Raw genomic sequence first — 17,906 nt, forward strand, 5'->3', positions numbered from 1 at the left:
CAGTAATTTGCATCCTTTCTCCCCAAAAGTCTAACTTTGCATTTTCAACATTAGCAGTTGTTTTTTTTCTCTTTTCTGCAGCCTACATTGTAAAATCCTCATTGTACACTCATTTGAATTATATTAACACTAAGACTTTTACAGTGTATGAATTCATAACTTACAGACTAAATGAAAACCATTTGACGACTATGAATTGAATACTAAGGACCTCAATGGAAACAAGTATTTTAAATGTATTTAATGTATTTTTTGCCTAATAAAATATTCAAATTCAAACACCTGGGCTCAAACAGATAATGACTCATCATGAGACACAATCTTTGAACAACTTCTGTTGTTTATTAAAGCTCCAAACATAAACTAAACAAACATAGATAAAAACATCTTCATAAACTTCTTTGTAAACAAAATGTATTCTAATAAAATACAAAAATAAAAATGCTCCCATAGCAACACATATCATCGTGGGCTAGGCCTATGTACTAGGTTAAACAAAACAGTTAAACAACAAAACCTCTTCATAAAGTGCTTCATTTCTTTGTAAACAAAATTAATTCTAATAAAATAAAAAGGCTCCCATAGCAACACATATCATCGTGGTTCGTGGGTGTAGGAAATGTAAACTTCAAAACAATCATTCTGACTGACTGATATTTAGTGCATCATTCAGGACACAAAAAAACATATCAGGAAAATAAATCAAAAGTGTGTTCCACTTGACCACTTCATAGCAGCCTACAGCTAGGCCTATGGACTAGGCCTACGGTTAAGTGGGCATTGGACAATATGCTGGTGGACCCACTTACAGCCAGCCTCTCAAAAACCTTTTATTTGACAGCAACCAACTAAACAACAAAACCTCTTCATAAAGTGCTTAATTTCTTTGTAAACAAATGTATTCTAATATATATATATATATAGAAAATAGCCGACCTACAAGCTTACGGCGAATCTTCATCGGTTAACAAGTCGCTTATAATAAGCAGACATGGCAACACTGTTTGATCCGGTTTAAGGGCGGCCCGCCCTTCCGCAGCTGATAATAATTCACACAGACATGAGCGCAACGTTTCCGTATCCGCTCTAGACCGGATCAGCAAGCAGCCTGCATAGCAACTCGATCCCAACCAGTCTACCATTATATCAATGGACCAAAAACAACACAGGATCAAATAAACACACTCAAACCCAGAGTACCACGAGGCTCGTGAAAAAAAGTAATAAGTTACTTTTTTGAAAAAAAGTAAAGGTAATATTATTACTCAAAACGTGAAAGTAATTAGTTACGTTACTAGTTACTGGGAAAAGGTAATAATATTACTTTAAGTTACATATTACTTTAGTTACTTCCCAACACTGTCCGTGACTCAAATGCAGAATAAACTAGAAAATGTGCTCCTCGGAGCACAGGTCTCCGCCAGTACTGTTCCTGATTAATCCTGTCTTGCCTATTTATATTACATATTGTCACGTGTCACTTGACCAATGTTAGCTTGGCTGATGGAAGCTCACTTCAAAAAATATAAATGATTTTTTGAAGTGACACACCTGTTTATAGGATTTTATTTCGTCATGCGTCTCGCTAGCCAATCAAAAGCATTGGTGACGACATATTGTCACGTGTCACGTGAAGCTTGACCAATGTTAGCTTGGCTGAGACGGACGGACACACGGAAGGACAAGAACGAAAACATACTCTCCACCTCTGGCGGAGACAATAACGGTCCTTGATATGAAATGGGTTGAAAACCACCATTACATTATTATGCTATTATGTTGTTAAAAGCGACCCACAGGTTGAGAACCACACTGACACAGAGCCTCACAGACAGGCTTCACTAATCACCAGCCTGCACACACCATGAGCTCATCCCAATGGAAGGTCACCTGATTTCCATCCAAGAAAATTCAGCTGTCTAGGAATTTATAATCTCTCACACTCTCTCTCTCTCTCTCTGTGTGCGTGTGTGCGTGCGTGCGCGTGTGCGTGCATACACATATACACACATTTATATATATATATATATATATATATATATATATGCCAGACTTTGTAGCCACCCTAACAGCAAAGCTTACATGCACCAGGAGCATGTGATCAGGCTGCACAAGCACGTGTGCGTGCGTGTCATCCTCTTGTGTGGAGTATCATCATCCCTAAACTCGTAAAGCCGGGTGATGTGTGTGTGTGTGTGTGTGTGTGTGTGTGTGTGTGTGTGTGTGTGTGTGTGTGTGTGTGTGTGTGTGTTTGGGGGGAGGGGGGATTAGGATGGAACAGCGCCTGTAATGAAGGCTGCAGAGGAAATCATGTTTACACAGAGCCTGAGTCTCAAGTTTTGAGGTGAACAAATACATGATGTCAGGGGGGAGGATTACGTGCTTCTTTTTTTAGACCCCCACCCACTGCCCCCCCCCCCCCCCATCCCTGTGATTAGTTTATTTGACAGAATCCCCCTCCCCCCGCAATTAATCCTGAAGTGTAATGTGTACCCGCTGGCTGCTATGGGAACAGGGCCAAGCGGTAGCTCTATACCGGCTGGATATAGATATGGAATATATTAATCGACAGTTTATCAAACTAACTGATTTAATTGATTAATGAAAACAATTAACATGTTTTTAATAACTTACATTTTAATTAAAAAATCAACAAATAATCAATCCCTATTTTGGGCATGTCATTATAGGCAAAAATCTCCAAATATTTTCACAAACTTTCAAAGATCGTGGAATATTTTCACAATTTTAGTTATAACATTTCTGTATAAAATAGGGCTTAAATCCGGGTGTATTCTTAGATTGAGGGTGTGTCAATATGCATTGGCAATACTGGTGTCTGCTGTCTAAGCTTGCACATTGGCTCTGGGCACACGTACATCAGCGTGATAGAACTATGAGAGTGACGACACTAGCGTTGACTCCCATTGTAGGAATGGAATGCGGAAGTTCCCTGTCCATCTCAATGAGGAAGTTCCAATGTTTGGAACTACAGGAGGCAAACATCGCGCTTTGCGGCGAGATCAAAGCATGACGCAACTCTCTCTTCTACACTCTGACGTACAGTACATCTAACACAATGATCAATTTGATTAGCTACAGCTGTGTTGCTTAGCCTACCAGCCTGCCATGGTTTTACCCTTCTGCAGTTTTAACCTCTGCATCAGGAGTGTCAAAATGTGTTTTTTTTTTCACTGTGAAAAAATAGAAAAGTGTGCTCCTCTGAGCACAGGTCTCCGCCAGGCCGGGTTGCCTACCCAGGGCCCGCAAACTTTGGTCATAGCCACACGTTTGGAATGGGATCATGAAAAATCTAACACATACATCTTGATCACATGACCCCAGAGATGATGTTTACAGCAGCAGCAGTGGTCGCCGCTGCTTTTGATAGATTTCTCTGATCACGGCATGGATGATTTAAGAACAGTGTTGCTGTCCCCGGTGCCTGCGTGCAGTGACACCCTCCCTCCCTCATTAAAAAAAAATAAGCAAAAATGTACTTCCTACTACAGCACTCCTAACTTAAAATACCTTCCCACGGCCCTGGACATGTTTGCAGTAAAGAAAAACAAACGATAAAATCAGCCTAGGATTCATTCCCCCTTGAATTCACGGAACTGAGATTCACAGAACTGAGAGCAGATATATACTCAATGAACTGCATTGTATCCTAAACATGCTTGCCCTAATCTCCTGGGAAGGACATGTCTGGTACACACGCACAGCACGTACAGATGCTCAGTAGGATATAGGGAAACAGAAAGCTGTGTCAGTGTTTTTGTTTTCTTTTGTGGTTTATAAATTCTTCCCTAGTTTTCATTGGCCTCGTTTACAACAGGGAAGTTGACGACGTGACATTAACCCTACGAGCTTGCAGATCTGCTATTTTTTAGAAAATGTGTGCAAATCTTTTATATACATTTTTAACTCAAATCTTTGCTTCTGGTGGTCCCTGGAACAAAATATTATTATTATATATTAGACAAATACATATTATTTTGGGGGTCCTTGACAAGAAAAAAGTTAGAAAACCATTGATAATATAGCAACATAAGTAAAAAAGAAAAAAAAGAAAAAAAAAAACTTTAGGAAAAAAACCTGTTAGGATTTAGAATACATTTGTAAAATCCCCAGAAACAAAGATTTGAGTTAAAAACTTTCGCTTTAAAAAAGCATATATATATATATATTCAAACTAAAGATTTGCACACATTTTCACGATTTTAAAAAAAAATTGCAGATCTACAAGCTCGTAGCGCGGCACTTGGTGCCGCGCTATGAGCTTGTATATCTGCTATTTTTATATAGCCAAAGAAATCTTAAAATGACGTTCCCGGTCTCAAAGGGTTAAGGGAAGCATCACTAATCAAGTCACAGGGTGAGATCTACAGTAGAGTAGGGCTGTACAATATATTGAAAATGTGTCGTCATCATCACAATGTCATTGTCAACATGTGCAAAATATACATATCGCAAAAGACTTTACATCATTATTGCAAAAGATATTGTTTAAAGCTAGGTTAAGTGATATTTTGGGGTTGAATCACTATATTCTGATAGTAATCATTGCTATAGAGTGTTTGTTCAATAAGAGGAGTTCCCCCATCTCTCCAGCTCTTTAAAGGAGAATTCCGTTCATTTTAAGTGTTATGTTTGAGGTGAGTCAAATCACTTACCAACGTAGAAATGAAAATCGCGTGACTCCACAGATCCCCCTATCGACCCCCACCGTTGGCATGATAGTAGGATTGTGGATAGCCCAAATTCGCCTATTTTAACAAATGCAAAGTCTGTTTTTTTGCTTCTAGTACTCATTGTTGAGTCCCATGATAATGTAACAGGCGCTAAAACTCCGAGAAGCTAACGGCTAATAACAGAACGAGCTAACGCTGGGGCTGCTTATATCTCTGCATGGCAGCCCCAGGTTGCCAGGTCGGGAGAGAAACCGGCAACCAGCATTTCGTTCGTTCTGTTATTAGCCGTTAGCTTCTCGGAGTTTTAGCGCCTGTTACATTATCATGGGACTCAACAATGAGTACTAGAAGCAAAAAAACAGACTTTGCATTTGTTAAAATAGGCGAATTTGGGCTATCCACAATCCTACTATCATGCCAACGGTGGGGGTCGATAGGGGGATCTGTGGAGTCACGCGATTTTCATTTATACGTTGGTAAGTGATTTGACTCACATCAAACATAACACTTAAAATGAACGGAATTCTCCTTTAATAAACAGGAAATACATTTTCAGGTGGCCTGCACATTTTCACCCAAGGAGACAGAACCCATTTATCAGCTTCAATTTTATATTGTTCCCGTTCCAATTTGGTCTGCTGATTTATTTTGTGTCATCACTTCCAATTTCACTTGTTAATCCTGTATTATGTATGAGTTCTCTGATTGGATAAAATTTGTATCCTGACTAGGGCTGTCACGATTATGGAATTTTACCTGACCATTAAGTCACTCAAATAATTGCGATTAACACTATTGGAACATTATGATTACAAATTACATTTCTGTTTGGCTTTTGGTCTTCGTAAACAAAAGTTGCACAGGGCAAATATGATTTACTTGACGTAAGCCCTTTGCTCCTCTAGGGTGCATAGGCTGTTGACAAATGTCCTCCATTCACAGGGCAGATATGACAAATAACAAATATTGCATTACTTTATTCTTCAAAATAATAAAAAATTGTGGAAATGGACGATCTACAAGCTCAAAATATGTTGCGTCGTGATGCGTTTTGAGCTGGTAGATGTGCTATTAACACCATTATGGGATAAAATAAATAAAAAAGGACATTTATGGAAATGATTTTGACGTTTATGTTAAAGATAATTACGATTATCTCAAATAATTGTGATTAGGCGATTATGTAATAATTGTGACTGGACTAATCCTGACCTGAAAATGCATTTTCTGTTTATTAAAGAGCTGGAGAGACAGGGAGAGCCCTGTTGGGCTGTTACTGAACAAACATTCTACAGTATAGCAATGAATACTATCAGAGAATATACAGTATAGTTGTTTAACACTTATTTTAACAAATGAGTATCACTAACTTGTGTTTTTTTGTGATTTTTATAAAGTTGTATTCATTTCAAAATCAATCAAAATCCAGGTATAAAGGATGTTTTTGTTTAGATTAGACGACAACGTTTTAAGGTGAGCAGTGAGAAACTGTATTGCTAAATTGGTTGTACAGTAGGCTATATATTGTCAGCAGTGCAATGTTTTCACCAAAACCATGTTGTTGGAATGGAAATATACAGTCAATCAATTTATTTCTCTTTCTTTCATTGTGTGCGTACAGTAGGCTTTTCATTGTCTGGGTTCCGTGTTAGCAGCAAACCTAAGGCTGAAAGACAACCTGTATACGTCAGTATTTGTTTACTTATCACGAGTCATATCGTCATCATCACAATAGTCAACAAATGTATTGCATATAGGCTCTATGCACAGCAGCCATATTATCACTTCCTTCACAGGTGTTACCAATGATACTAATGAAGGCTCTGTTCCATTTATGGACCCCCATAACTCTGAGAGTTACACACCTGTAAGGGGCCATTTGGAAGCCCATGAGGGTCCCTGGACCCCAACTGTAGACCCACTGGTGTAGCAGAGTGTTTCCAGTGAGCCAACATGCACAATATCAGCCCCCTGACTCTGTTTGACCAGAATGGAACAGAGCCTTCATTAGTATCATTGGTAACACCTGTGAATGTCTTCATAATATGGCTGCTGTGAATAGAGCCTATTGCATGTTTTCTTCTAATATCATGCAGCCCTAATTTAGAGCACTGATGACAACGCTTCGTTCTTGGTTTATGTGCAGTTTCTTGAGGCACTACACTGTCGCTCTGGATAAGAGCATCTGCTAAATGCCTGCATTGTAAATTGTACATGAATTCAGGTGAAATGAAGAAAATGAACCACCATCTGTACTCCTTTTCCCACAAATTTTCCCACCAGAATATGGATGCGAGGGTTAAAGAGGGCTAATATGGTCAACCTGTTGCCTTTTTGTGTGTGTGTGTGTGTGTGTGTGTGTGTGTGTGTGTGTGTGTGTGTGTGTGTGTGTGTGCTTAAAGGCACAGTGACGACCGTTGTCTCCTCCCTTATGTAGCGGAGGGACCAGAAATGGGTCTTTGCTCGAAAACAACATGCACGTGCGTGCACACAGACACAAACTCGCATGCTTGCCCGCCAGAGGTGTATTTTTCTCGTTGTCATGGCAACAGCGGTTCGCCGTGTGTGTGCGCGCATGTGTGAGATACTGTGTGGCAGGTGATGTAATTGTGTGTGTCACTGTTGTGGCCCTGAGCGACTCATGAGATCACACACACACACACACACACACACACACACACACACACACACACACACACACACACACACACACACACACACACACACACACACACACACACACACACACACACACACACACTGCAGAAAGGATTTATTGTTGAAATGGGGGCTGTATCTGTCTGATCTCATGGTCAGGTCAGTAGTGTGTGTGTGTGTGTGTGTGTGTGTGTGTGTGTGTGTGTGTGTGTGTGTGTGTGTGTATGTGTGTCTGTCCACTCCAGGGGTAACCAACATAGATATAAATAGCATTCAGAAAGGGAGACGAAGGGAGCCGGGGAAATTCACTTTTCAGCTTCATCCAGCTGATGGTTGCTCAGATGGTTAAGAGCGCCCGGGCGAACCGGCGACCTTCTGCTTACCAGGAGGTCCTACCGAAGAGCTTGTGAAAACGCTGCAGCGAAACGCCATCACGGGCCGCAGAAAAAAACTTAAACATTTTAGTCAACTAAATCAACTGCAGATTTAGTTAGACTAAAATCCTGTGATATTTAGTCAACTAAAAGTAGAATTTTGTTCAAAAGACTATGACTAAAACTAAATACATATTTGCTGTCAAAATGAACACTGATTGGAACACAGGTTCTATTTTTCCATTTCCTGAAAAGTAATCGTTTTGGACGAGGTTTCCACCCGACAGAATCAGAATCAATCTTTTATTTATTGTCACATTACAAGTAAGGTGGGTGAAATTCTTTGTTGTGCAGGCTCATCATTACAGTTTAAAAAGATAGAGAGTCATCTCATAGGGAGAGATGAGAGGCATAACGTGCATAATATGACTAATCTACAACATAATACAATAATGTGACTAAAGTGCATAATACATAAAAAGTCACAAATGTGCTTATATAAATGTCCCTTTAAACACAATTCAGTTCAGTCTGTGCAGTGTCACCAGACTTAGCTTTTGTTCAGCAGCCTGATTGCTGCTGGGTAAAAACTGTTTACAGCTATAGTTACTAGTACACTGTATGAGCAGGTGCTTTGTCCTCTGCACACAGTACATGCATGTTTTGTAAAGGCACTCCCTCTAGTGGACAATACATGTCACTGCAAACTTGTTTCCTTTGTCTCAATTCAGGTCAATTTCATTCAGTTTTTTCTTTGGCTTTTAAAAAATAGATATACGAGCTTGTAGATCTGCTATTTTTGAAAAATCTTCACAATTTGTGCAAATCTTTGAATATATATTTTTTTAAAGCGAACACTTTTAACTCCAATATTTGCTTCTGGGGGTCCTTGGGTCCGCGGCTAAATACATATAATTTTGGGGGTCCTTGACATGGAAATAGTTGGCGCACCACTGATATAGCAACCAAACAACAAAAATGATATGTATTTGACCCCCATCTCAAAATATTTAGTTCGAGGGACCCCCAGAAGCAAAGCTTTAAAAGAATATACACTATAAAAAACTGTGTACTTGTGTATGTGTGACATTGTAAGGACCATTTACCTGGTCCTCACCAGATAAATGGTTGATTTATGGTCAACAATATTTTTGGGGTATAGGCTTAAAATTATAAAAAGATTCCGGTTGGGATTAGGGTTGGAGTTTTGCCTGATTTATACTTGAGAGCGCCACGACACGTGAGCTTGTAGATTGGCTATTTTCCGCCTCAGAGTTGGGGTTAGAAATGGCTTGTAGATCTGCTATTTTCTAAGGATTTTGACACATTCTAATTTTTTTTGTAAAAACTTGGGACAAACTGGACCATTCTGCATAATGACTACTTTGTTACTTAATCTGACCTTGCAATTACACTTGAGTAACATTTTAATACAGGACTTTTACTTGTAAGGGCGCGCTCCCACCAAAACATGGTCGGCTAGCGTTAAACGCAGGTTGTGCGCAGCCACGTTTTTTTGCAGCCAGCAGATTCTAAAAAACGGGAGTGACCCACCTGTCACTCACTTTCAAGACCCTCCCTGTAGCCCGCACCGCCTTCTGACTTGAGCACCATGTTGCTTCCTGAGTCTTGGGACGCTCCGCCTTTGACTCACCCGATTGGACAGAGGGGGAGAATCAGCTCCTGCCTCCAGCAGTGTTATGCCTCAAATGGACAAGTCGTGTAGAGCGGATAAACGCAAGGTCTGCGCGGCAGGCGGAAAGATCCGCTCTTGCGTGAATCCACGCATTTACATTGACAAAGCATTGGCAGATTCTGCCCCAGAGGTAAAATAAAAGTGCGGTGGGAGCGCGCCCTAACAGAGTATTTCTACTGTGTGGTATTGCAAATTTTGTGCGGGGGAAATAGTGAAAATGTTCTAAAATGCTGATGCCCTCACAAGTGTAATAATACAAATACACTGTAATGGAAACCAAAAACACCTCTTTCTGTTTTTCTATGTCCTACCGAGCATCTGGTTCATAATGTGTGTGTAAAGCTGATCTCGTGTGTGTGTGTGTGTGTGTGTGTGTGTGTGTGTGTGTGTGTGTGTGTGTGTGTGTGTGTGTGTGTGTGTGTGTGTGTGTGTGTGTGTGTGTGTGTGTGTGTGTGTGTGTGTGTGTGTGTGTGTGTGTGTGTGTGATACTAATGTGTTTTCTCATTAATGAAACGGGTGTGTCGTCTCTCAGCCTGGTGATTGGTTCCTGACATGACCGAGGTGGAGCCTGTGCTGGACTTTGCATCGTCGGGGCGCTCGGGTCGAAGGAACGCCCTGCCAGACATCCTGGGCTCTCCAGCGGGGGTCAACCCCACCGACCTGCCTCTCAAACTGGCCGAACTCAACCTCAAAGGTACAGCGAGGTCTTAGTACCATATGCTCACCATGGCTGTGCATGTACTGTACTGCATACTGTACTGTATACTGTACTGCAGTGGTTATCAGACCTTTCTTTTTTTTTTTTTTTACTTTGTTTATTGGGTTTTTACATAGCAGTTTTCAGCATTAAATGCATATAGCAGGATACAGAAAAGCTTTTTAAAGCAACCAATAAAATAAAAAAGCTCAATACGGATTCCATTATCAGTTATCAGACCTTTCTGAACAAAAACTATTGTGAAAATAGCTGATCTATACGCCTCACGTTTTATATTACAGTTAGTTGATTACTTTAGCCGCAGTATTACAGGTATTAAAAAGGTCTTAAAAGTCCTTAAATTGTCTCTTTAGAAATGGACCTGTATACACTTATACTGTATGTTGGTTTGTTTACTGTTGAGTGAGAAAACAATGTTGCACATCATTTGGGGACCGCCCTGGAGGTCCCGACCCACAGTTTGTGAACCACTGCTGTACTGTACTGAGAAAAACGATTCCCATCCTCAAGATGGAAGTCTTTAGGATAATTACAGGATCTTGCCTGATCGTCGCTCCCAATCGTCGGGAGGGCCGTTCTCTACCCAAAATACCCTGATGTTCTTGTAGTGAGCGCGTACCCTTACTCTCTAAATTTCACTTATTCTCTGAAGGTTGGCTCACACTAGAGGAGTTTTAAAATCTAAGATGATTTTGAAATTTCGTAGCATCACACACTGAAGGAGAATCCATCGGAAATAATATTTTGGGGGCGGCCAGTGGTTAGTGAGCCCGCCTGGGGAGCCAGAGCCCCTGGTTGTCCCAAGGTACGATTCTAGACCACGCCAGCGATTTGTGTTTTCGATTTGTGTCCCTGAGCAAGACTCTTAACCCCTAATTGCTCCCCGAGCGCTGCACAATGGCTGCTCACTGCTCCTAATGATTTTAGGATGGGTAAAATGCAGAGGACAAATTTCACGTTTGTGCAAATAAATACACAGTGACAAATAATGAATGGCATCTTACATTACATGCACACACACACACACACACACACATTTAATATTTTTAAATGCTGAATGCTGCAATCACACAATACAGGATTTCACTACAATTATCAGCCCCGGGTGGAGCAATGCAACAGCAACTCCATGTGATCTTATTTCACATTAAAATTGCCAAGACAGTGGGCGGAACAAACGTAACATCTGGACTTGCGAGGCGCACCGTTGCTCCGATCCGCACCAAACTTGGCAGATACACTATTCAGGTGTCTGCCATGAAAATAGTTACACCAGGCTGGGGCCATATGTGGCTCCTAGGGGCCATATGTGTCTCCCAGGGGCCACAGACAAACCGTTGTTCCAATCCGCACCAAACGTGCCACAAACATTGTTCAGGGGTCTGTCATGAGAATAGAAAAAACAAAATTGCGCACATTTGAGGCACAACAGCAGTGTGTGTTGAAAAGGATGAGGCCGCACAGCTCTTAGACACTCTGCAAAAATGTATTAAAAGGTACAGGAAACCAACGGTTCGACAATGTTGTCTTCCTCAGGGTTTAACCAAGCAGTGTTTAACATTTCAAATGGCCATAACTCGGTGACCATTGCTCTGATAAGCACAACATAAGACTGGATTTGAAGTCCTGTGCGGCCTGATAATCTTCTCATGAAAATGTGCCCAAGATGGGGACACACACCATGAATCAACGTGGTTCAACATTCTGGCTCCTTTTTTGGGGTTTGTTTGTGTATATACAGATGGTCCCGGATCAGGGGCCCAGTCCCCCACCACGACGGCAGAGGGGCCCCCGGCTCCGCCGGAGAGCTCGGACGACACAAAAGGATCCTAGGGACGCCTTCACACACCTCCGGGGAGGCCTGCGAAGAAGAAGAAGAAGAAGATGACCCGAGATGAACTGTTGAAGAGAAAGGACGGAACAGCAATCTAAGACAGACTGATGGTGTGTGTGTGGTGTGGTGTGTGCCTACCTACCGTGTCACCGTGGCGGCCATGTTTGCAGCACGGCAGCTGGCGAGGAACAGTGATGGACAGAGACAGTCGGACAGAGGGGAGCTGACTGTAAGGAGCGCGGTGTCAGGGTTTAACGCAGTGGTTCTCGAAGTGGGTGCCGCGGCCGTGACGCAAGTCCAGGGTTTGCCGCAGAATACTTTGGTAGTGTTTGGAATTTATCAATATCACTTCAGTTTAACCACTTAGACCCTCTGTACTTGACCTGAGTGGCACTGTACTCGGTGCGTTCTGTTTCCATTTACGCCAAATATCTTCGCCTAAAATAGCATCTACAGTACAAGCACGCAACGCGTTGCAATCTGCTATTTTGGGTGAATGTTACCCCCCAGAATATCGATGTTGGGGTTCAAGTGGTTAAATGTCAAGTGTAGTTATTTTCAATCTGGCCTAATGGAAACGGATATTCTATCAAGTTTTCCTTGTGACATACTCTAATCTTGGGGGCAAAGATAAAAAAAAAACGTACGGTAATATGACATAAATGGATGGGTTCTGTAAAGCAACAATGTAATTCAGGATGAACACAAGTTATTTACAGGGGCTCCCTGAGCCAAAAAGGTTTGAGAACCACTGGCTTAATGGACGGATGGATCCACCTGCCCACTACACTACGATGACAGACAGAGGGACAATTCCTGGAGGATATATCAATATTATATTGATATGACACTAGATATACTGACTGGGATGTTGGAGATTATGATATGGCAAGTGTGTTGTTGTCCTTTTCTGGTGTTCGTCGTTTAAAGCCTTAATTTATAAATTGATTAAATGTAATTCTTTTGGGAAATGGCAACCGATCTAAAAGCTTGTTTAAAAGCAGCTGATCGAAAAGATCACAATGTGTCGCAATGCTATTTTCGCAAAAAAACATAGTGATATTTTCCAAATTGCCTAGCCCTTCTGGCAGAAACTGTACACAGAGACTTCTGGATTGATCACCTACACACACTACAATGAACAGACTCGCGCTGTCGATGCCTGTATCGCAGGCCGGAAAAAAAGCAGACCTACAAGCTCATCCGCGACGCGTTGTGACCTCGTAGGCCCGCTGTTTTTGGTGCTCTATGCCGTCAGGTGAATGAACATGAATTGGGCTTAAGGCGAAAGGACACTTTGGCAGAGGTTTGGTAGTTAGTTCAAAAAGTGAAGGTCACTCACATCCAGTTGATCGCTGGTGCTGGACAAAGAGTAACAGAAAACTCATACATAGGCTTATGGGTTTTGTGATGTTATATATTGCCAGAATCTGATTCGTTTGCATTTATTTATGTGCTAAAAGAGTGACTTTGAGAGCTAGATATTTTTGGATTCTAATCAACGGATCAATATATCTCGCCAATAATTGGAGTTGCATCATCATGACAAGAAAACTACACAACCCAAACCTCTACCAAAGTGTCATTGCGCGTTAAGACTTTTGTATTGTATTCGGTCCAACTGTTGGAGACTCGGCAACGGAAGATCAACAGGTCAAACCGTTCTGTGCTTATTTCCTCGCATTTTCCTGCTGATTTCTGTTTTCATAATAATCTGTCTGACTTCACCGCGGCAGTGATCGGGGCGGAGATGTCCTTTAGTGGCCTATAATAGTGGTTTTAAGCTTTCTGGTAGAATTGTAAATAATAATATTAATACAATGTGTGATATTATAGGGCCAGGGGATTCTGTGCAAGCCCGGGGGCGGGGCTTCCTCTTTGGTCTTAACCACTTAAATCCCAGCATCCGAATTGTGGGGAAAGCTTTAGCAGAAAACAGCAGATCAACAAGCTCATAGTGCCACGCGTTGTGAGCTTGTCGATCGGCTATTCTCAGCGAAAGCTTTCCCCACAATAACAGAAAGCCCGCTAGTATAGAGCCCTGAGGGACGCCGGTCAACCATATAGGGTTTAAGTGGTTAATCGCCAGTAGCTGAAGATCTGTGTGACACATATTTGAGAGTCCTGCAATCTAGGCCTGCTTTTGTAAATGTACCGTTTAGATTATTTGCCATGAGACTGTTTCAATGATAATAATAATAATGCTGAACAGGGATTCGATTCATCTTTGAGGTGTCCTTGCTGTGCAACCTTTTATTTTATTGTGCAAGACAACAGTACCCCAGGATAGCACTGTTCAGAATATCTTTATACATTCCACACAAAGCACATTGTGTGGCACTGCCAGTTGCATATACCTACATTGCTACATTGTGTCGCTAAAGTCAAGTATTTGCAGATTCTCTACAGCTCAAAGCTGCCTTTTAAAAAGCTTTTTATTTTCTTTCTTTATCTCCTGTGAAAATGTGTCTGCCGGCCGTTTACAATGGAGCAATGTGTGTTGTGTTACAATAATTCTGGGCTACTGATAATATACTCCTATATGCTCTATCCACAGCAGCCATACTGGAAAGAACAGAACAGTAGAACTTATAAAGGACTTTCATTTACAGCCTGTGTCCACACACATAGCATTTTATGAGCGGGAGGGTGCTTTGGATATAATCTTTATTGCACTAGCACGCAGATTAACACGTGCACTGTTCGAATCCAGGTTGTGTTATTAGCACACATAGCTTCGCTCAAACAGCTTAATCATCAACGCTAGGTTGTGTGTGGGTAGCAACGATTCCACGTCGGGTCGTAAATGACCGGGTTGTCACAGACATGCACACCGGTTACACCTGGGGTCCGCAAATGCTTTGCAGAATGCTTTGCGGACCCCAGGTGTGACCGCGACGACCTGCCTCACAAAAATGATATGGTTTAGTGACAGCGGGATTTGGCAGAGGGAGATTGAAGTTAAGAGTTAGGTCATGTGTCGCTCAACATGATCCTGGAGCTCCATCCGCACCTGGCCTTTGATCATCACTCTTAACAACTCTCTTCCCCACACTGTCTGTCTCACCAGCTGTGCTCAATCAATGCCATTAACACACAACACCGCAACAAACTTTCTATGGAATTTTGCCTTTCAATAGGCATCAAGGATTTATTGAACAGTTTTTGTCCCACATGAAATGAACAGAGCTCATTTGAGTTTGCACAACCCCAGGTAGGGACCAATTAGTATAATTGGTAAGACCTCAGACCTGTGAAGGAAGTAAGGAAGAGGCCCAATTTCTTTCCAATATGGCTGCTGTGCAGGGAGCCTGTTTTTTTCTAAAGTTTCAAAATCAGATACACTGTATCTGATACAGTACCACACTACATGTTTATTGATAAACTGCACATTGATTGAAACAAATACACTTGTGAAACATACATTCATCAACCATTTTAAGTGCTGCCTGTAAGTGATATTGTTATTTTTGTTAAGATAAGTGCTAGCTCTGTATTCTGATCAGAGTGTTTGTTCAGTAACAGGGGCCTCTACAGCTCTTTAGTAAACAGAAAATACATGTTCAGGTCGGAATATCATTTTCATCCAATCAGGAGAGAGAACTCATAGGGATACAACATTGATATTGGAACACAAGCTGATAAATGAGCTTTGTGGGGTTCGCTCCTGATTGGATGAAATTGGCAACCCACCTGAAAATGTATTTTCTGTTTAGTAAAAGAGCTGGGGAGACCCCTGTTACTGAACAAAGTATTACTATCACAACATAGAGCACGGTCTGTGGACCATCTCAATCCGGCCGACAGTGTCCTCAAAGGAAAACAAAACAACCCCCCTAGTGACCTATGAAGTGACACCTGGCAAGATATAAATGAGTAGGCTTATTTAAAAGTTGATTATGCATTTAAGTGGATTGTTTCATGTAAGTAATATTTTCATTGTAACCTCAGAGTACACCAGAGTGACACATAAAGCTGTAAAAAAGTCATTTTGTAACGATTCTTGTGTTGTAAAGCAAGGACCCAGGCCTTCTGGCCTGGGAAATAGTCTATTGCATATTCTGTTGCATGGGCAACTGGCGGCCCGAGGGCCACATGCGGCCCCCACCTTCACTTAATGTGGCCCTCAGGTTAATATCAGAATACTGATATATTATTGATTTCAGCAGTTACGATTCCAAACATGCAAACATGACCCGCTTTAATTACTTCAGTCTGTATTAGTGGCTTAATGGCTAGTATTAAAATTCTAGTGTCTTTTTTATGTCCAATATATTTGTATTTAAGTTCAAAACGTTAATGAAATGAAATACAAATGTTACTTTTCAGGATTCCAATTGAAAAATAGCAACACTTTATTTTTTATTTAAATAAAAAAATAGCTCAAGACACGTTTTGAGCTTGTAGATCGGCTATTTTTGCTACTTTTGTATTGTAATATTGCAGTTTTAACATAATTCACCACTATGTGTTTCACGTTTCATTTCAATAGTCCAATATGTGTCCCTTCACTCACTTAACAAAGTCGGTATGGCCCTCTGGTTAAAAAAGCTTCCCTCCCCTGATATACAGTAGGGGATAAGAGTTGTATTTTTTATTTTGAACCACCAAAATAACTTACAGCACCTATTAGATATGGTGCAGTCTACTAGTTGTAACATTTAGTTGGCTTTTCAAGCTGCTATACTTACATGTGGTTGTTAAGCAGCATATGCCCACTGCAGGCTGGGCACGCTAATGTGCATCCACTCACACTGCCATCGTGTGCCATCGATAGGCCTGTCACAATTATTACATAATCGTCTAATCGTAATTATTTGAGATAATCACAATTATTTTTGCATAATCGTCATAATCGTTTCCATGTTAATAAATGCTCACACATGTTCAAATATAAAAAAAGCAGAAATAGCTGATCTACAAGCTTACAACGCGTCACTTCGTGACGCGTTGTAAGCTTGTAGATCAGCTATTTCACGTCAATAGTTTATTTGTATATTTAAGTTATTTGTCATATCCACCCTGTGCAATTTTTTATTACGAAGCCTAGAAGGCAAACAGATTTTTTTTTGTATTCATATGTTCCAATGTTCAATGCCAAACACACAATTAAATCGTTAATTGCAATTATTTGAGTGACAATTACTTGTCAACTTGTGTAATCGTGACAGCCCTAGCCATCGATGGTTTCAAGTGCTGAAAAATAACAGAATGCTGGCCCATCTGCCTGCCTGCTACTGTATACCCACACACACCCAGCCAGGACTCGGGAGAGAAGTATGAAGTATGTTCTCTCCTCATCAACACTTTTACCAGAGTAGGGAAGGGAGAGAGAGCCAGAAGCATACGTAACTCGATCGCACCACGTTTTATCGCTGCTGCTCTACATAGTATGTTGTTATTAAAGGAGCATTCCAAACTTTTTAACATGTGGGTCCTTTGTCTCTATTACTTTATTTATAAACCCCACAGACACACTTGACCACTTTTACTTTTCCTTAAAAGTTGTTCAAAAATAGCAAAAATAGCCGATCTACAAGCTCACAACATGTCGCATTGTGACACGTGAGCTTGTAGATTTGCTATTTTTGCTACTTTTATGTGACACTAGTATGATGAAGTAGGGCATTCATTTACCATTTTTTCTTTTTTGAAATATGGAGGTATAGCCCAGCGGTCCGGGCACTTAGGCTCGAATGTAGCCTGACAGCACATTGCGGGTTCGAGTCCCGGCCGTTCCTGATGATCTTTGCTGCATGTCTCTTCCCATCTCTCTCTCTCTTCCTGTTTCCTGTCTGTCTCTACTATACACTATAAATAAAGGCAGAGAAGCAAAAAAGAAATATGGAGATAAAAGGTTTCTGCCTGACAGCAGCAATATGTGCCCTGTTCACTGGGCGAGTGGGTAGTTGATCCAGTGACCTTAGTTCTG

At 41.2% G+C, this 17,906-nt stretch overlaps 1 protein-coding gene across 1 annotated transcript in view; it reads left to right on the forward strand.

Moving 5' to 3' along the window:
* The window catches only part of pkib (protein kinase (cAMP-dependent, catalytic) inhibitor beta), a 35,771-nt gene extending 19,787 nt beyond the window's left edge, over nt 1–15,984 (forward strand). Inside the window, exons 2-3 of the mRNA XM_084080262.1 lie at nt 9,955–10,116; nt 11,882–15,984. Of these exons, the coding sequence (XP_083936388.1) occupies nt 9,975–10,116; nt 11,882–11,973 (234 nt within the window). The 5' untranslated portion in view covers nt 9,955–9,974 and the 3' untranslated portion in view covers nt 11,974–15,984. The remainder of the gene's footprint in view (nt 1–9,954; nt 10,117–11,881) is intronic.
* Nucleotides 15,985–17,906: the final 1,922 nt, after the last annotated feature.

This window comes from Gymnoscopelus microlampas (genome assembly GCF_963454915.1).
Source record: "Gymnoscopelus microlampas genome assembly, chromosome: 15".
Lineage (NCBI taxonomy): Eukaryota > Metazoa > Chordata > Actinopteri > Myctophiformes > Myctophidae > Gymnoscopelus > Gymnoscopelus microlampas.